The sequence below is a fragment of the Phaseolus vulgaris genome, chromosome 8 (assembly GCF_051622355.1).
Source record: "Phaseolus vulgaris cultivar YP4 chromosome 8, ASM5162235v1, whole genome shotgun sequence".
Lineage (NCBI taxonomy): Eukaryota > Viridiplantae > Streptophyta > Magnoliopsida > Fabales > Fabaceae > Phaseolus > Phaseolus vulgaris.
Genome location: NC_143505.1, coordinates 10,031,785 through 10,052,500, shown reverse-complemented (window position 1 = coordinate 10,052,500; position 20,716 = coordinate 10,031,785). Strand labels below are relative to the sequence as shown.

The window sequence follows — 20,716 nt, the reverse complement described above, 5'->3', positions numbered from 1 at the left end:
GAATGAGAAAAACGAGTTTTGTGTTATATGTTTCAAGTTTTCATTGATAAAAAATCGAGATGGAGAAAGAAAAGATGATTTTCTTTTATGTATTTGTTTAATTTTGAGAGCATGACCTGATAGTACCCGCTTCAATTTTTCAGGTTCTTGGGGTTGATAAAAATGCAAGTCAGCGGGAAATTCAGAAGGCTTTCCACAAGTATGTATATTTGATGCTCTTGTTTGTTACATTTCATCATTTCGATTTGGTCTTATAACTGATTTTACATATTGACACGGCTCTTATTTTGTTTTTCAGGCTATCTCTCCAGTATCACCCTGACAAGAACAAAGCCAAGAGTGCGCAAGAGAAGTTTTCTCAGATCAATAATGGTATAGAATTTTGCTCCTTTCACACATTTACTCGGTTGACATGCACACACACGAGCTCATATTTACTGGAACAAAGAGTTGATACTATAATCAATATATAAGTAATGACAAGCTGTTTTTGTGCTTGCTTTCTACATTTACCTTGTTTGAGGATTCTCATGTGCGTCTTTCCTTCTTTTAACAGCGTATGAAATTTTATCCGATGAAGAGAAGAGAAAGAAATATGACATGTATGGAGATTTAAATGACAATCCTGGATTTCAAGGTGGCCATCCTGGATTTCAAGGTGGCGGCCATCCTGGATTTCAAGGTGGCCATCCTGGAGGTAGGGGTGGATATACTTATTTTACAGGGGGTGACTGGCAGGGAGGATCTAAGTCATTCTCCTTTTCCTCTGGCGGCTCGGGTGGTTCAAATTCTTTTGGGATTGGCTTGGATAATATTTTTGGCAGTATTTTTGGTGGTGGAGGTGGTGGGAATATGTTTGGTGGTGGAGGTGGTGGGAGTATGTTTGGTGGTTTTGGCAGTTCAGCTAATACTGAACGGGCGTCCTCAGTTTCTCCCCAACGTCTTACATCAATAAATTCACATATCTACAAGAAAGAGATAGAAAATGCAGGGATGACTTGGATTTTGTTGTCTTATAGACCTACGAGTGCATCGAAGCATGTCCAATACTTTGAATCCACTATAGAGGAGGTTGCCAGTTCATTACAGGGAGCTGTGAAGGTTCTCACTTAACTTTTAATTGGCTTAGATATGTTTTTGGTACTTGCAAACATGAATATGTTTGGTTTCAGTTTAAGAAATATTCGTCAGTTTTGTTCCTCATTAATTTTAGAACTTTTGAAAATGATTGGAATCACCTCACAGTGTTAGCATGACACGCCTATATGCACATTTTAAGTCGACAATAATTTTCAGATGACATATCTAAGTGTACGTCACGTAATCAGTGATGATGATGCTGATTCAAATTAACACGAAAAACTTTTGGAGGTCTAAAATCACGTTTAGCCATGATTCTATTTTATTGATTTTTTGGAGTTAGCATGGCTTATCTCTCTCTTTTGTGTGACAGGCTGGAAGCATTAACTGTGATAAGGAAGTCTCATTCTGTAAAGAGCTTGGCATATATCCACACAAAGCTCCTAGAATTTTTGTTTTTTCATACAAGGAGAATGGAATTGGTTCTTTGGTGGAGTACAGTGGACACTTGGCTGCTAAGAATTTGAAGGCTTTCATTCAAGAACACTTGCCAAGGTTTTCCAAGCGAACCAACTTGAATAGTCTTGACCAATTCGGCACTACGGCAAAGTTGCCTAGGGTGCTGCTTCTCTCCACTAAGAAGGACACTCCAGTAATTTGGCGTGTTCTTAGTGGCTTGTATCACAAACGCATTACTCTCAGTGATGCAGAGGTGTGTCAATGCTGGACGTGAAGCACATTATTTTACTCTGTTTATTTCCTTCTTTACCTATTGGGAGAAGTCATATATACTTTGAATGTTAAGATTTAACGTATATATTGAATGATTTGTAGGTGCATGATGTTTCTGATCCAAGAGTAAAAAATCTAGGAGTTGATGCACTTCCATCGATTGTAGGTTGGCTACCTAATGGAGAAAAACGTGTTCTGAAAACTGGGATTTCTGTAAAAGATTTAAAATCGGCAATTCTCGGTCTTAGTAAAATACTTGATAATTTTGAAGAATCAAGTAAAAAGCAAGCATCAGGTCAGGCCAAGAAGGCACAAACTGATCCAGACGACGGACGCATACCATTGCTTTCTCAATCAAACTTTGAGGCTCTCTGTGGTGCGAGAGCTCCTGTCTGCATAATTGGTGCCTTCAGATCTTCCAAAGCCAGAGAAAAGCTAGAATCAATCCTCTCTTTGGTAAGAATACATTTTTCATTCACTTACTAGTTTAATGGGGTTATGTAGTTTTTTCCTTTCTGAAAAGAAGCACTGTGCAAATTTTCAGGTCTCCCAAAAATCTTTGTCAAGACGACCAAATGGTGGAAGCAGCAGCTCTAGGGACTCCATTTCTTATGCCCTTTTAGATGCTGCAAAGCAACAGTCATTTCTAAATGCATTTGAGAAAACAGGTTATAAATCATCAAATAAGTTGTTGATTGCTTACAAACCTCGTAGAGGAAAGTTCAGTGTATTTAGGGGTGAAATGACAATGGAGGAAGTAGAAAGTTTCATTGGCTCCGTTCTGAGTGGAGATATATCCTTCACAGAAACGCGTTGGAAACCTGTACTAGAGCATTAGGCCATGAAACTGGGTTTTTCAATGTTTTGGCTGCATGCTCGTGTACATAGTGAAGAGTTTAGTAATAACAGTAAATAGGATATTATTGTTCCATGCTTTGTTCCTGCAATTGGCACCTTTCAAACCATGGAAAGAATTTTCACTCACAATCATTCTTTCCTGGACCCTAATAATTTCTTTTCATACTTTTTCTATTCTCTTTTTACCTTTCGGACACAAAATAAAATAACATCAGTACATTATCTAATATACTTTTAACACATTTTCTTCAAATCAAAATGTACAATTATTTTAATTATCAATAGTAAAAAATATCTTTAAAAGGGCAGTTAACATTGCTAGCATTTTTTTTATTATATTATTAAATATTATTTGAAGCTATTTATTCCTCGATTATTAATAAAAGTATAAATTTAAATTAATTTTGTACTCATTCCAAGTGTACATAAAAGTAATTTTTAATCATTTTCTTTATTATTATTATTATTTTAATAGGCAATTTTATGATTTTTTTTATAACTTTTGGTTATTCGTTACCTATTTCATTGAATTTATTTATTTTATATTTTTCAAAATCGTTTTCCTATTGCTTTTATATCAACGTTTTTTTTGTAAGAAACTTACATAATTTAAATATGCAATTTTTTCTTAATGTGTTTTATCCACATTTTTTTCTATTTTGTTGTAAGCTCCCTACACTTCGTATGATATGATCATAATAAAATTATTAAACACAACAAAATATTAAATAAAGTAACTATTCAATTAAATATATAATAATTAATAACATACATGTATAATTATACATCAAGCATACTATCTAAGAATTGTTTTATATTTTTTATTAATCACAAAAATATATCTTATTATCAGAAATATAATTTATTAATTAAATAAAATAATATTTAAATTGTGAATTGATGACAAAGTCTTTACTTGGAAATAAATGTTATTTTAGCATCATTGAAAAAGTGATAAGAAATAATAAAAATTAAAAAAAATAAAGAGTTTTAGATGATAAAAGTTTAGAGAGGATAACGAATTTTAAAAATGAATAATTAAATAGTGTTTCATTTCTAATTTATATTTCTAGACAGAATTAAAAATGCTATCCTTTATCATTCCTAAACATTTATTTTAAATTGAAAAAAAAATAGTTCTTTCATAAATAAAATCTGTAAATTTGAATATAATTTTGAAAAAATATGATTAATACCTTAAATTTAAGAAAAAATTCATGGAACCTTTTTTTTTTTTTTTCTTTTTTTCATAACAAAATTTGTTTTGTGTGAAAACAACATTAACGTTTTTAACATTTTTTTTACAAAATACATTTACGAAGAAATTTAACAGTTTTTAAAAATATATTAATATTCATAATTATTTATCTATATTTTAAGTCTTTATACTCATATTTACTAACACGTATTTATAAAGAAAATATCAAAGTAATTGATAAATCTATTAAAATACTTATAATCATAAAAAAATAGAAATTGAATATTACGCCAGTTTGCATTTTAAAAAATAAATAAAGGGTGATTTTTTTTCTCACCATAAAAAAAAATATTGTGAGAAAGTAATTATTAAACGATAATAAAAAGGAGGTATTTCACATAATATGAATACACGTAGATAATTAGGTCTGAAATTGCATGATAACTTAAAGAATCATCTAACTTTTAAAAATTTCATTTAACGTTATATTTTAATATTAACAATGCATATATATATATATATAATATATAATATAATATAAATAAATAAATAAAAAAGATGAAGTTTTTAAAAGAATAAATTTAAATTATTTTCATTGAGAAGTATTTTTTAAAGTTATTCTTTGAATAATGGGATCACTTCTCTATATAATTTAATATATAATAACGATTAAGCATTAAGCATAAAACTTATAATATATTCTTTATGTACAAGTATAGAAATAATGAACCTCCATTATTATATTAACATACCAAATCTATTTCAACAATGTTTCAAATTATATTTAAGACAATCTTATATTAACATTCCATATCTTGATTAAATACTCAATCTTGAACACCAATTTTCCCTTGTTAACTACCAGGCAAACCCATTATTTGAGCCTTTAAAAATGTAAAATCTTATAACATTAGTATCTGTATTTTCTTTATAAAAATATCTCCATAATATCACTATAGTTTCAGGTTATACAATATGAAATACATTTTTAAATTTTAGATTTTACAATATATAATATATTTTCAGGTTATATAATTTAAAATGTATTTTTTAATTGTAGCATTCAAATAGTTCCCAACCAAATGGATACTAAAAGAATGAACTTTTCTGAAGAAACAAATAATGACTAATACTTTTGAAGGGCTGCTTCTTCCTGCACCTCCATATCTTCTTGTACCACTTCCATATATTTTTTATATTCAAAAAATATCTTTTATTAATATTCTGGATTACATAATCCGAAAGTCTTTTTCTAGATCCAGAATTAGCTTCTGGATTATGTAATCCAGAAGCCTTTTGTGATTAGCTTCTGGATTACATAATCCGGAAGTCTTTTCTATACATAAAATTAGCTTACAGATTATGTAATCCAGAAGTCTTTTTTTCAGAAGAGTGATTAGCTTCCGGATTACATAATCCGGAAGTCTTTTCTAAATATGAGATTGACTTCTGGATTATGTAATCCATAATATATTCGGATTACATAATCCATAGGCTTATTTCAAATGCAAAAAAGAGTTCCGGATTTTATAAATCTCAAGAACACTTCCGGATTCAAAAACAGCTTCCGGATTATGTATGGAGGTGGCACAAAAAAGGAGAAAACGGTATTTTTACATTTAGTATGGGGGTGGCAGAAGAAGGTATGGAGGTGTAGGAAGAAAGAGTCCTTTTGAAGACCAACTTGACTATTCATCTTGAGTAATAACAAAGGCCCATAATATTCACACATTCTTGTTTGATCTTTGTATAACCGACCTTTTTTTTAAACTAAAAATATCTTTACATTTTGGATGGAATAAAACATAGAAGAATTAAAGAAAATATAAATGATTTTAATTGAAGTGACCATGATTTTGAAATTTTGCATTGTTGGGATGGATAAAATTATAAAGGAAACATTATAAGATGATTTATTTTCATTCCTTTGTTCGGTTGTGCAAGAAAATAGAGGAAAATGAATGAAAAATATTATGAAAATATTTTGTTGTCCACCTGAAATCACTATTAATGTAGAAGGAAATGTTTGTGGGACAGCGGATTTTCATTACAAATCCTTCTTAATTCTCTTCGAAACAATGAAAATAGCCAATATCCTTTTTCAATCTCTCCCTCCCAAATCACCTAAAGCATACACAGACAAAAAGCTTTCATAGCATATCTTAAACTTTTAGTCAAAATATACAGAAACTTCTTTCCATTGAGCATCTTATCAACATACAAAACAAATAAAAGTTTGAGTATCATTTCCCAATATTGAACGAGATACAGGCTTGGAAAGGCCAAATTCACATTTGTATCCGCATATGATAAGTTAAAGAGTAATCTAAAAGGCACCATCAAAAGGAGACAATGTGTTGAAGAGAAAGTAACAAAAGAGAGAAAAGAGAAAATTGTTGAATTAGGAATGAGAATTTGGTAGCAAAAGCAGGAGTCCTCTGCACAAAGAGAAATGATCCAATTCGAATACTCAATTTCGGCGACAAAAAAATCCACTTGAGATCCTATCTCGTCATTCAGCCCAAGGTCTACTGTCATACTAAAGAATGAATCTAATGAGAGTCTGAAAAAGTGCTCACGTCAATGAACAAAGATAAAAGAAAGAAGTAGGGGAAAAGTAAACGTTTTTACATTGTCCAGCAACAAGCGGAAGTAGACTATGGTTCTGAGTAGACCATGACCTGCATTATAATAAAAGAAAAAAACTCAAGAAATTGCAAACAAACTAGATAAGGCAACATTTCTTTCAAAATAAATAAATAAATTATCCCAATAAAACAAAGTATGATATGGCAACACACCTAAAGAGAATGTAGCAAGATATCAAATATAACCCTATTGGATATGGTAACTAACGGTGTCACTACCACTGTCCTCATTTATACTGCCGTGTTGAGGTGATGAAGATAGTGGACCTGTTGCCGAACCATTTCTTTCATAATAAATAAACAAATTATACCAATAAAATAAAGTATGATAAGGCAACACACCTTAAGAGAATGTAGCCAGATATCAAATATAACCTATTGGATATGATCACTAACAGTGTCACTGCCACTGTCCTCATTTACACTGCTGTGTTGAGGTGATGAAGATGGACCTGTTGAAGAACCAACAAATCCTAAGTGCAGCATTAAAGCCAATACTTGTTTTTTGGTCTGAATTAACTCCTGTTTCATTTCTAGTTTCTCTTGTTCTTGTCTACGTAAAGATTCATTTAATGCCTTAATCTGATTTCTTAATTCATCAATCTCCTCTGAATATGCAGAAACCTTCACTGGTTGACTAGGGGATGTTAATAATGTTTTGCTTACGGATCCTTGGTTTTTGGTTTGAGTCAACTCCTGTCTCATATTTAGCTTCTCCTGCTCTCGTCTTTGTAGAGATTCATTTAATTCTTGAATTCGATTTCTTAAAATATCAACCTCCTCTGAATTGGCGGAAAGATTCATTGGTGGACTTGAGGATGTAAATAATGTTTTGCCTATGGATCCAAGCCCAAAGATCCTCCCTTTTTTCTTTCCAACTGAATCGACCCAAACATCGAAGTCAGATGGCATGTGATCTTTAGATGGTTGAGAATCAGCAACATCCTCCCCCGAAATAACTTTTGAAGCCATAGAAGACAACTCAAACTTCTTCTTTACAAATTTATCCTACATCATAAGAAACATATTAGCATGAGTAAAAATACCATCATTTCAGATCAATTAGTAAAATAATAATATAGGTATATTCACAAACAAGATAAATTGATAAAAAGGGCTAACAGTTAACACACCCAGCGGTGCACATTCATATGGAGCCATCTTGGATGGTCCCAATATTAATTTTCCTGGCAAGACGGTTAAACTATGGAAGCACCTTATTTATGTAATAATACTATTTTAATGAATGCTATTTTAATAATATTCAATTTATTATCATTAATATTTTTATTGGTGCACCTTATTCTGACAATTGCTTAATTTCTAAACAACACAGAAGAATTACCAATGTTAGAATAGGTTATATTATTTTCTAACCAAATGTCTATAACCTAGTATCTTAGGGTTTTTCTTTCTCTCTCCTTAATCTTCTATTGTAAGTCATTGATCCTTAATTATACATGAATCTGAATCCTTAGATTTCTATCAAACTCTTATTCTCATACACTATCTTTTAAGTTGCTATCTATCAAAGTGGTCTTTCCTGCTTTGCCTGTCTTGTCTAGGGAGGGAGCGTTTTCTATTGCCACTAAAAGTCTTTGGGCACCGTTTGTCATCGTTTTTTTTCAACAACCACTGGATATGAAGCATCTTTCCAAGCAATGCCCAACCAGATCGATCATGCAAGTTGGTTCTCCCCCATGCGCTGCTTCTCTATGCGGCTTAGTCAGGCGCATGCAGCCCACACACTGCCTTTCTGTCACTAGAACAACATTGTGCCACCTCCATCAGTTTTGTCAGCTTCTTATGTCATGGTTCCACCCTCACCTTACCTTTCTGACACTGTTCACGTATATTTTCTCTTGACCCCCTAGGCAACTTCTCCTTTTTCTAAGTTATTTTTTTTGTTTTTGCTAGATCTATGGAAAGTCTATTTGTTGGACCTACCTACTCATTTTCTGGGTCTCCAACAATTACTTCAAAAAACTTAATGGTAAAACTTTACTTGGAAAATACGACAGTGAAATATAATCAAGCGTTGAACAATGGAAGAAGCTAGACTTCCATGTACTTCATCATGGCAATCTTAAACTGTTGAAGGTAAATAGCTACTAAGGACTAAATTTATTCTTAGAAGCTTACTCATGGAAGACCTCCAACAGAAGTTGGGCAAGTTATATGATCATGGTTTTCGTCCAATGAATCTAGATTTTGTTCATATTTGGGATCAAATCATAACCAGTATGGAGAACTTAACAACTATGTCCCCTCCGTGTTCCAACTTTTAAAAGTAGAATTCCTCACAAGTCCGCTAAAGCTTATGCCATGGTGGTCTACTTGTGGAAGGGGAGGTCGTGGCAATAGAGGACATGATGACGAAGAACATTCTCAATGCTCTTATTGTAAAAGAATAGCTCATACTCAAGACAAGTGTTACTCTATGCATGACTTTCCTAACAAGACAACAAATATTTCCAAATACAAAATAGTTAAACGAAAATCTTAGAAAATGGACTTTGAGTCTAACTCAACCTACAAAATCGGTTTATTAGGAAAAGTTTGCACCCATACATTATAATTTAGCCATATCTCCAATCGATTTTGGACTCTCCAATATACCCTCTCACATTGAAGACTGGACATCTCCAGCATGAAACTAAGTATTTGAGTCAAAATCTATGGAGAATTGATTAAAGTGCTTGTCAAGGTTCTAATCATATGATTAGAAGTAGAGGATTGTACTATTTTGGAACCAAATCATTTGAGTCTTGACTAGCCTCCCTTTCCCCTAAACTTTTGCATGATTGCTTGGGTATTCCACACTTGTCAAAATTAAAAGAAATTGTTCTTGAACTTAGTAAACATTCAAGTCTTGAAGTAAGTCGTGTCAAGTTGGAAAACATATCAAACCCTCTTTTCCTAAGCAAAATGAATCAAGATGTAAATCGGTTTTTTTCTATCATTCACTCTAACATTTAGGGACAAATTCGTGTTACATCTTTTGGGTTTCAATATTTTGTACCTTCATCGATGAATATTTTAGATGTATTTGGCTTTATTTAATGAACGATCATCCTTATTCTAATGTTTCCAAATGAACATCTACTCCTCATGTATTTAGTTGCGTGTATTTTGTACACGACTTGTCTCCAAGTCTAGACAAACTACAAACAAGACAAATCACAAGTGATTGATTCAATATTACATGGTGGGTCTTGTTCATCAAGTCCTTTACCATTATCACTTCTTTTTTATAATGAAAATTCTAGTTGGTACATTGCTCTTGGAGAAAGTACTGACTCTACATGTAATTCTCATCCTATTTACAATTTTCTAAACTATCATTCATATGTTACCCCTTTTCTATTTCTCATTTATTTCCTCCATGTCTTCTATTACCATTACAAAAAAAATGTAATTGAAACACTTGATAATCCTAGATGGAAACAAGCTATGATTAATGAAAGTCAAACTCTTAAATATACGAGACTTAGTTCCTTTACCACCCAAGCAGAAGACTATTGGTTAGATGGGTGTACGTCATTAAAGTTGGGTCAAATGGTAAGGTTGACACCTTAAAGCTTAGTTGGCGGTCAAAGGATATACTTAGATATATGATATGGATTACAATAATACTTTTTCTCCTATAGCCAAAATGACTACTATTTGTCTCTTCTTTGCTATGGCAACTCTTCGCCATTAGCCTTTTCATCAACGGAATATTAAGAATGTTTTCCTTCATGGTGATTTGAAACATGACATCTACATGGAGTAACCTCCTGGTTTTGTTGCTTAGGAAGAGTTTGGGTTAGATTGTAGACTAAAATAGTCTCAAGTAGTCTCCATGTGCTTAGTTTGGAAAGTTTAGCCGTATTGTTTAAATTTTTGGGCTAAAACGCAGTGAGATAGATCATTCAATCTTTTATCGCCATACATCTCATGGAAAATATGTTTATCTAATTGTGTATGCTAATGATATAGTTATTACATGAAATGATGCTACCAAAATTGTTTAGCTAAAGCAACATTTGGGCAAACGCTTTCAAACCAAAGATCTTGGGTATCTCAAATATGTCCTAGGCATTGAAGTAGCTCAATCAAAAGAAGGTATTGTGAATTCTCAAAGAAAATATGTAGTAGATGTCTTCAAAGAAACATGAATGATGGATTGTAGACCGGCAAATAACCCCATGGATCCAAATTAGAAATTAATAGCAAAACAAAGTTAGTCCTTCTAAGATCTAGAGAGATAGAATAGACTTGTAGGAAAACTTATTCATCTTAGGCTTGACCTATCTTTTGCAATTGGTGTGGTTGGTCAGTTTATGTAGGTTCTTCACATTGATCACTGAAATGTTCCCACTACTAGATATTGTGTTTTCATTGGAGGGAATATTATTTCTTGGAAAAACAAGAAACAAAAATGTAGTTGTTCGATTAAGTGTTGAAGGGGAATATAGGGCAATGAAATCACTTACTTGTGAACTTGGATAAAACAATTTCTCCAAGAATTGTGATTTTGTGAAACAAATGAGGATGTATTGTGATATTCTAGCAACTCTTCACATTTCTTCCAACCCTATGTTTCATGAGAGGACAAAATGCTTAAAAATTTACAGTCATTTTGTTAAAAAAAGTTCTTGTCTAAGGGAATTTGCACTAGGTTTGGCGGCTGCAATGATCAACATGCAAGCATTTTTGACAAAATCCTTGACAATTCCATTTATAGTTGTTCAATGTTGTATCTATTTATAACCTAGTATCATAGGGGGCTTTTTTCTTTCTCTTTCCTTAAGCTTTTGTTGTAAGCCACTTATCTATCTATCTATATATATATGAATATTTTTCTCATACATTATCTCTAAAGTATCACATTGATATTAGGCAATTTTTGCATTACATAACTTCATATTACAATCAAATAAACAAAGAAATATATGTCTCAAATCATTCATTAGTATCAAACTTACATAAGCAGATTCAGCATGGGGACCCACCCAACTTTGATCTTTTTTCCTTCGGTGAGTACGAAAATAAAACTCGGACAGTGATGGATCTGTCCCTTTTGCCTCTTTCTGTAATAAATGATAAAACAAAACTAAATATCATTAATTTTGAAACCTACAAAATAAAATATAAGGTCAATTAATAATACCATTCTCTTCCAATGCAAACGATGAGGAATGGATCCTCCAGTGTGAAGAGATGCACCATCCATAGACTCACGATTTCTTTTATTTATTTCAGACTTTTGTTTAAAATTTGAGGACCCCCAATGTGCCTTCAATTGTGCCCAGACACCATTTTCCATCCAAGTTGGCTTTTGATTTAAATTTTTTCGAACATCTTGCATTAATTGAGTCATTTTAGCTGAACCCCTCTTCTCCAAGTTGCGTCGCACCATGTCCTTATATTGAGGTGGCCATGTGAACTTTGACTATATTGGTTTTGACAAAAATGAAAAAATTATAAGATTAGACACATAATTAAAATGATGCAAAAATTGAATACTTTTAATCAAATTTTGAAATTTGATTACTTCAAATATATTAAACCACGAATCCCTTTGACTTGTAGATAATTGTTTCCATGATGGTTTTGCCTCCTCCAAGTTAGTACGAATGATTGAAGCAATTGTCCCTACTACCAGCTTATGTTGATCAAACCTATGTAAAAGAACAAAAATTATGAATGATTAAAAATCAAATAATAAAAAATCACATCATATGCTAGGAAAAAAAGGACTCACCCATCCCCTTCTGGGAGTATCATGATTTTGTTTCCATTTTTGCCTCCACTAACTTCACATGATGAAGAAATTAGGGCTTTCTTGACCTTTGGATATTCTTCCATACGGAGGACTTGAGTAGGGACGTGTTCGTATTGATTTTGAGGTTGAGGTTGTGTAGGTTGAGTGGTATGAGATTGGGATTGGATTGGAGGTTGAGTTTGTTGGGTGGAATAAGATTGAGATTGAGGTGGAGTACGAGATAGAATAGATTGAGGCTGAGATTGAGTTTGCATGAGATGAGGTTGATCATTGAAGCAAGTTCGTGACATGTTTAACATTGTTAAAGCAACAGACAACTCAGGTGTACTTTTACACACAGAATTCACTTCAGCATCATCTTTAATATGAGGAACTTTCTCTCCTTGGAAAGTCCAATACCAATATTTTGGTGCAAACCCTTTCTCAAGAATGTGAACATTTACTTTGTCCGGGACTAAGTCCTTTTCATTTTTACATAACTTACATGGACACCTTATTACACCTTCATTCAAATACTTTGGTTGTCGACAAGCAAAATCAATAAACTTTTTGACGCCTTCTAAAAATTCAGTTGTATAACCCTTTTGTCTAGGAAGAAGCCTAGTATACATCCATGTTCGATGTGTAGGCTCTTCCATTTTCAGCTCAACTCTAAAATTACTGAAAGATAAGTTTTTTTCAAATGTTAGAAATTAAAAAGCAAGATAAGTGATATAAATCAAACAATGAAAAAACTTAACCATCAATTATATATGACATGACCCAATTCCATTCAAGAAGACACTTTTATAAAACTCCATTAATGGTTAGTCAATAAACCTCAAAAATCTTTATTTTGACAAATTTTGGTACTATTTTGCATTGGTCTCCAAATGTGTAGGTTCATTATCAACATATTTCTTAGGCTATGGTTAATATAAAAACTTAAACTGCACTTGTATTATGTACCATCCCCATGTTTAAATTCGCATGGTTGAGGCCACCATGCTCATTGATTGAAGCTTTGGCAGCTTCATGCAATTTCGCAAGGCGAGATGCATGAACAATAGTGTAGTGGTTGAACATCCTGACCGTCATATGGGTTTCATGTTCTAGTCCAGCCAAGAACATGCTCAGAGAGCACTCAGGAAGAAAGGTTACCTAAGTTAAGCCTAGCTCGAAATCATCCACATATTCCAGTATCTTGCTGTGTGTTTCACTTGAATTAGAGCAGTGAGTGGGCCATCATAAACTTCACCAAATCGTTAAGCTACATCAACAATGTATTGAGACCAAGAAGGATAGACATCAAATTTGTAATGCATATAGTTGAGAAGCCACCGTAGGGCAATCCCATTAAGGTAAATAGAGGGCAAAACGAACCTTGGAAGTTTCCGTTGTGTCATATTCATAGAAAAGAACTGGGTGCACTTATACAACCATTCTTTCATATTCTTACCATCAAACCAAGGGAATTCCAACTTAGAGATGCGAGTAGAATAGGCTGTGGGTTGCAGTTTTATTGTCAGGATGGGGACCACCATTATTGGTGGAGGAATCATCGTAGTTATTCTGGTTGGATTGAGCCATTAATAAGCTTTGATTTCTTCTATTCCTGAATATAGATGATCCAAATGGATACTCACAGTAATTTTATCTAACCAAGCACTAAACTAAACTCTTCTTTATTCCTGAGCTCAGCTGTCGTAATCTGACTTTGAGTCACAGCAGCCATTGCTGATGAATCTACCCGTCTCTTCATACCAATGGGGACTGTTTAGATATCCAGGGAGGGAGTAACTGGAGAATGATCCTAGCTCAGAATAGGGATCATCTTGGACATGCCCAATGCATGTGCTCTTAATTCACTAGTCATCATCTATTTCGTGTAAAACTAAGAATAAAATAAAAAGCATAAACAAAGTATTAAGGGCTACAGTTATGCTGTGACATTTACGCTGTCATTAGAGTTATATAATAAAACTGCAATTCCCCACCACCTTGCTTAAAAGTTTATCTGATAAGACATTCGTGCAAACATTTTTTCTCAAATAATAAATATTATATTTTTAACCCATTCCCTCATCTTTATTTGAATAGAAATTTATTGGAAGCTCACAAAGTGGACTGAATTCTTTGGAGACACATGTACATGGCCTAGAGATGGCCCTGGATGAAATATCCTACAATTGGGAAATAGATCATGTCTGTCAACAAGAATAATAAACTGTCAATGATAGTGGAAATCAATTAAAACCACACAATTCTGATTTGTACAACTAGATTTAGGATCTTCTTATATTTTCTTTCCTTTTGTAGCTACAGCAATTTTAGAGAGAATTATTCATCCTGATTCTTGGGTCTAGATTAGTGCACAGAATCAACCTGTACTACTACAATTATTTGTCCTCCTTCTTAGGCCGCCTGTATCTCAATCATCATCTTGAAGGATTGTAACGTCAGTTGACAGTTAATGCCCTTGCAAATGATTTTTAATACTGCCCAAGAATTGAACTCGTCAAGGATCTTTCACACGTCATAAAGCTAGCTAATTGCCACACAGATACAACAACCCAATGAATATAAAATCTCTATCAATACAAAAACTGCACCTCACCCTTTTTTAACCCAATTGTAAATTGCCTATAAGATTATAACTAGCATCGCAAAAAAAATAGTTTATGTTTTTTCACTTCAGCTTATTTTTGTTCCTGTCTTGGTTGAACTTGTACTGCCAGTTGAAAATAACTGAAACTATATTTTGAGTTTTAATTGTTGGATAACCAGCTGCTGCTGCTGGTGTAGAAGCATGAACTTGCACATTACTCTTTAATTTTTGTGCTTCACAAATGGACCTCACACAAAACTATTCAGACAAATGAATACAGTATTACTCTGGCATCAAACAAGGAAACTCAAAAAATATCAAACGCAAATAAGAATCATCGACTGCAAAAATTAAATCAAAGTAATTTGAAAACTATTTTTCTACAGGACACAATCATTCTGCTAAGAGAAAAACACACGAGGTTTTCAAAACACATGAGGATCATTAGAAAGAAAAACAGGAATTTATCAACAAGATACCATATAGAAACCTAAAACAGTCCTAATTAGCACCGAAAGACAGCCATACATTCAAGCCAGGTGGTAATAAACGTTGGTTCTCCTTTCGGTAGTTACTTAAATTAAACTAATTACTAAACGAGAATCTGAGTATTCCAATAGCTTCGCATGTGTAATCTGAAAAATTTAAAAATGCATAGACGAATAGAATGCATAAAACAAAGAAGATTCACGTGGTTCAAGTGAAAAATGCACAAAATGAAGTTTGAATAAAACGCTAAATCACAGTGTTAGGGGTGAGGGCACCATTCGAGGTACCTGAGGCGGCCGGATAACGTTAAAACGGCGGATACAGCGGTGGAGATTATGGTCCAAAGCTCAGAGTCATAGTAGGTAACTGAAATAATGGTGAAATTATGCGATAAACACAAACAGTGGAAAAAAATATATAATACAATACTAAGTGTTTAGCATGATCCAAACCCTAAATCGTGATACAAAGCTCGAGGTCACTCAAACGAGTTTCAAGGAAAATTCGCAGGTAATGCGAGAGTTTTAAAAGAAAATTTGAAAAACCATAAAATTGCTACAGATTATTCTGTAGATCTTTATAGGTAATTAAAACTATAAAATGAACTTGTACGAAATTTTGAAGGAATTATTTACATATTTTTTTGTCAAATCGTTTAAAAAATAGAACGCGATAAATAAATTTGTGAGAAAATGTTCCAGAAATTTTAAGGAAGTTCTTGCAGAATTTCAAAAATATTTATAACAAATAAATCTGAAGGAAAACTAATTACCGAATTTCAATATTGGATTACAAAAAATAAATATCACTTATAATAAAAAAATACTTCTAAATATATAAATTATACTGTAGTTAAAATGTACAATATATAGTAAATTATTGTTGTTACTTAGGTCTCAGTATAGTTGAGATGTCAACTCAACTAACATAGTGATGTCGGTTGACCAAATACGTCTTCTGCGCTTCTGACGTGCTTTATGCCTAAAAACACAAAGACAAGGGACACCCTAGAGACCGTTTGCACTCCGACGCTCAAGTCAATCTTAGGGCTAGGAAACACCAAAACGGTATAACTGTCACTGTGTGTGTTAAGCAGCACAAATGAATAGCGTACCTTGCTAAGTTTGTTGCTTTCCTTTTTATAGACTGAAATCAGGGTTTCCTCTTTACTCAATATGGGACTTTCTAATGGGGTGGGTCCAACACTGTTGTTACCCTACTTTTAAGATAACCTAGCACGTGGGTTCCCTAACTGGAGTGCAACCTCTGACAGGGTGACCACCTGGGTGCCTCCTCGTGCACCTGATCTCTAGGGTCACCCGCCTTTGGGAGTGCCCTAGCTGTTCACGTGTCATGCATGCAACTCATCTTTGGAATGCAACCCTCACAGGTCATATCTTTCCAGTGGCTCTATACTTGTGTTACGCCCTAAACGCGTCATTCACTCTACACACATGGACTCTCGTGACCTAGGCTTCTCCCTTTCTCATAACTGGTGTGTGGTCTGAGATCCACCTCTTGTGGCCCAATTCTATTACTCGGGTCCCGGTGTCCACTTCTCCACATTGTCTAGTGGCACGTCGATACATCTTGGCGACTGACCACTCTTTGGCTCCTTGGCGCACGTGCTTCGTGAGATACTGACCCACGCTGCTCGTGGGACCCTGCTTACGTGGCACCAATATTACCAGTGGTCAACGACGCCCGATAACTGGTCGGTACACCTAACATTAAACTTTTTATAAAAAAAATAAAATTATATATATATATATATAATATATGATTATCCAATTACATCAAATGTTGGTAAATTCCATAATTTTTACAATGGAGAATGGGAATGTAACCTAAATTTATATTTTCATTATATAGCCATTAAAGTTTAAATTTTATTATAGATTTATTGTAAATAACTTGTAGTGATACATTATTATACTTTAATTTTGAAGTGTTTCGAGATAGCATGATGAATAAAAATACAATCTTGAACCATCAAAGCGTAGATCAATCATTGCACTGTGATATTGAGATATTAAAACAAATATGTAAATATTTGAAGAATGAAAATCATTTGTATTTTGTTCAAATCTGAATTAAGGGATGTAATACAGATATTCAGATTTTATAGATAGATAATAATAGAGAAAAATAAGGAACCAAACTCCTAAATCAATACAGAAATGGTGACAAAAGATGAAGTGAAGGAGAAGGAAGTGGAAGTTTTTTTTACAGCAAGAAAAAAATAAATAATGAGTTTTTCATTATGGTTTGGATTTTAACTTTTAACTTTTAAATAATTGTTTATATATTTTTCTTTTAAAAATTCTTATGAAAGAACTCCTCAAAACATATCTTCAAAATATTTGATAGAGAAAAAAGAGAAGATATAGTGAGATAGTGGAATTGAAGAAGAGAATTCCATGGAAGACAAAAAAAAATGCAAGAAGATTATTCTACAAAAGATGGCTTAGATAAAAGTCTTATGTAGATATTTTTTTTCAATAAAACACTTATGTGGAAAATAGTTTAATCATAAATTAATTTTGTAAATAAACATATTATATTTATAGTATATTATGTTGTTAAGTTTTTACTTTCAAAAGTAGAATAAACCTAGTTGACATTTAATTAAAAGAAAATAAGTATTAAAGATGTACAATAATTTATGAAACTTGTGTAATCACCTTTCTTGATTACTTAAGCTACATAAAAAAATAGTAAAATTAAGTGTCATATTATAATTCACGAAAAAATGCATAAATAATTATTAATATATTAAATTTTTAAGATATGCCATTACATATCTGTGTTTCATCTTGTATCAATTGATTTGAGAGTAAAGTTAATTTTATCAACTCAAAGTTAAGAATTAAAAAATAATAATTGATTCAATATAATAAACAGTGATATATTTCGTTATTTTTAGTATAATAAAAAAAATACAGACTTAATATAAGAATTTGAATCTCGTTAGTTTTATTTAAATTTTATTAACAGTGTAATTGAACATATATGTTTAGTTTTTAGTAATTGTTACTTATGTTTATTAAAAGAAAAATTAACCTTAATTTTATTTTTAATAAATTACTGAAAATTATTAAAAATAAAACACAATTAAAATTATTAGAATTCAAATAAAATTAACAAATTTATTTTTTTATATTAAATATGTAATTTTTATTATATTAAAAATAAAATAAGTTAACATTTGTTCTTCTTACTATTTACCAAAAAAAATATGACATATTGGAAATAATACATCACTACCTTTTAAAATTATTCTAATGTGACATTTTATCGAGTTATTAGTATTGTTTCAATTATTAATTATTTTTATAATTATCTGTTGTAAGAAAATTGAAGACTGTTATATTTTATATGAATGAGAAATGAAATAGAGAAAAAATAGAGAGAAATGATATATGAATGATAAGCATAGGAGAAAAATAAAATACAAAAGTATGTTATGGATAGAAAAAAAAAAGAAATTATTTGCGCTTATTTAGATAATCCAAAGAAATATTTGAATTATATAAAAACATTTTTTAATAATTGAATAGATTTTTTAACATAATTTTTTTATTATTTCAAAAAATTAAATATTTTTTATTTTAAATAAAAAAAAGTCAAAAGTGAGAGTTCATTTCCTTTTCGTTCCATTCAACTTTAGGTAAAAACATTTTTTAACGATTTTTTCGTAAAAAACTTCTCTCATTTTTATTTCCTTTTTCAAATAAACAGTAAAAATATATATATTTATATCTTTTTTATCTCTATTTCTTTCCACTATATTTTTTATCAAAACGAAGTAAATAAAATTTTTATCCTAACTATATTTGTTAATAGTTGTTATTTAAAGATTTCAGACATACATCAATATTTACTCTTGTAATAGACCTTCAAGTAATTTTAATCTAGGTAAATTTACTAACACATAAAAGCATATTAAATGTAATAAAGTGGTGTATTTTAATAACTTAATAAATTAAATCACTTTTTCTGCAAATCGACCAATGCCTTTTTATTATTAAAAATCCTTCATGTTTAAATAACTTTTTTGATCCCTTATAATTTATGAATTTAGCCTATATGATTGCTAATATTTCTTTTTCGTTTTTAGTTTTGATAAAAAAAAATTGATTTTTGCCTATACAATTTACTTGTATATGTTAAATGTTAAATGATGAATTATTATTATTATTGAATATGGTTGTCACAATTTTTGGTTGTCTTTAATAAATTGTTATACATATTTTTTTATCTTTAATTTTGTTTCTTATTTAGTCCCTTGTATTTTTTTAATTTGTGTTTTAATCTTTATTATTTATTGAAAATATTTAAATAATGAGTTGTTTGTTAAGTGACTAAGTCAACTATTGAATACACTTAACATATATATATTTATTTAAAAAATACTTTTTAAGAAAAAAAATGACTAATATAATGTAAATAATATTGTTTATCTTCATTTAGAGTTTGCCCTATTTCTTTTAAGTCTTTCATATTAAATTGTAAAGCTTAGAGAAGATGAAATTGACAATATTATATTACAAACAATATTGTTTCCCTTCATTTAGATTATCTTCCTACTACTGTTAGATTTTTCTTAGGATTATTTATCTTCCTACTACTGTTAGATTTTTCTTAGGATTATTTATCTTCATTGAGAACGTTAAAAAAAATTCAAACCTTAATTGAAGGGAAACAAAGTCTCTAGAGAATTAATTTTATTAACATCTTTATTAGTTTCACCACTAAATAAGAAAGATATTTTTTTTTGGAAATGCAAATTAAATGAGGAGAAATAACATTATTTACATTGAATTATTTATTTTTTTCAAACAAAATATTTTTTTTAAATACACGTGCTAACTCAACGATACCATTAACTTCTCACTCATCAGTCCATCACTTAAGTTTTGTCAAATAAAAAATAGTTTAAAAGATTATTATGGAGAAACAAAAGGAGAAAACAATTATTAAAGATTAAAAACAAAATTATTATATTTATGTGTTTCTTAACCATCAACTCATTAGTTAAGATAGACCTAAGAGATCAAAATAGAAATATAAATTTATTAATGTATAACTCAATATTAAGAAGATGTTAGTCACTTAAAGTGACGATATCTTGGATTAGTTATATAAACAAAATTGTGTATATTATCAATAATCAAGTACTAAGTAGGTATTAGGATGATTAGATTAGATTAATCTGAATCATCTAAATCAATTCAAGTAAAACGTTTATTAAAACTCTATAAATAAATTAACATTTTTAAGTATATTATTCATTTATTGCATATTTAGTATATTTATCCACCTTTCACTAACTAGCGCGCTGAAATGTCCTT

General features: G+C 31.2%; 2 protein-coding genes across 22 annotated transcripts in view; one reads left to right on the top strand and one right to left on the bottom strand.

The window, feature by feature from the left end:
* ATERDJ3A (DNAJ heat shock N-terminal domain-containing protein) overlaps positions 1–2,741 on the top strand; it is a 3,305-nt gene extending 564 nt beyond the window's left edge. Inside the window, exons 2-7 of one of the 2 annotated variants that reach the window (XR_016515086.1) lie at positions 144–199; positions 299–372; positions 557–1,101; positions 1,454–1,792; positions 1,979–2,268; positions 2,357–2,741. Coding sequence is in view for 1 of the 2 variants with exons in the window: in XM_068631495.1 (XP_068487596.1) it covers positions 144–199; positions 299–372; positions 557–1,101; positions 1,454–1,792; positions 1,915–2,268; positions 2,357–2,650 (1,662 nt within the window). In the remaining variant the exon portion in view is untranslated. Of the gene's footprint in view, positions 1–143; positions 200–298; positions 373–556; positions 1,102–1,453; positions 1,793–1,914; positions 2,269–2,356 lie in introns of both variants that reach the window. The other variant, XM_068631495.1, reaches the window with a different exon arrangement.
* A 3,345-nt stretch (positions 2,742–6,086) lies between these two features.
* On the bottom strand, positions 6,087–15,969 carry LOC137823943 (uncharacterized). Of its 20 annotated transcripts, XR_016515015.1 has the most exons (10): positions 15,815–15,960; positions 15,650–15,728; positions 12,266–12,946; positions 12,056–12,182; positions 11,672–11,953; positions 11,487–11,591; positions 10,995–11,095; positions 6,859–7,524; positions 6,670–6,783; positions 6,087–6,549 (listed from the first exon to the last, which is right to left on the bottom strand). XR_016515015.1 is itself a non-coding variant. In XM_090294284.1 (6 exons), the coding sequence occupies exons 1-5, from the start codon at positions 12,922–12,924 to the stop codon at positions 6,892–6,894; spliced, it is 1,806 nt and encodes a 601-aa protein (XP_090150410.1). In that variant the 5' UTR covers positions 12,925–15,969; the 3' UTR covers positions 6,087–6,549; positions 6,859–6,891. The 20 variants fall into 20 exon arrangements, 1 of the variants encoding a protein (XP_090150410.1); XR_016515005.1 differs by lacking the exons at positions 6,670–6,783; positions 10,995–11,095 and having other exon boundaries at positions 6,087–6,407; positions 6,500–6,549; positions 12,266–14,813; positions 15,815–15,958; XR_016515006.1 differs by lacking the exons at positions 6,670–6,783; positions 10,995–11,095 and having other exon boundaries at positions 6,087–6,407; positions 6,500–6,549; positions 12,266–14,763; positions 15,815–15,958.
* Between the last annotated feature and the right edge of the window lie 4,747 nt (positions 15,970–20,716).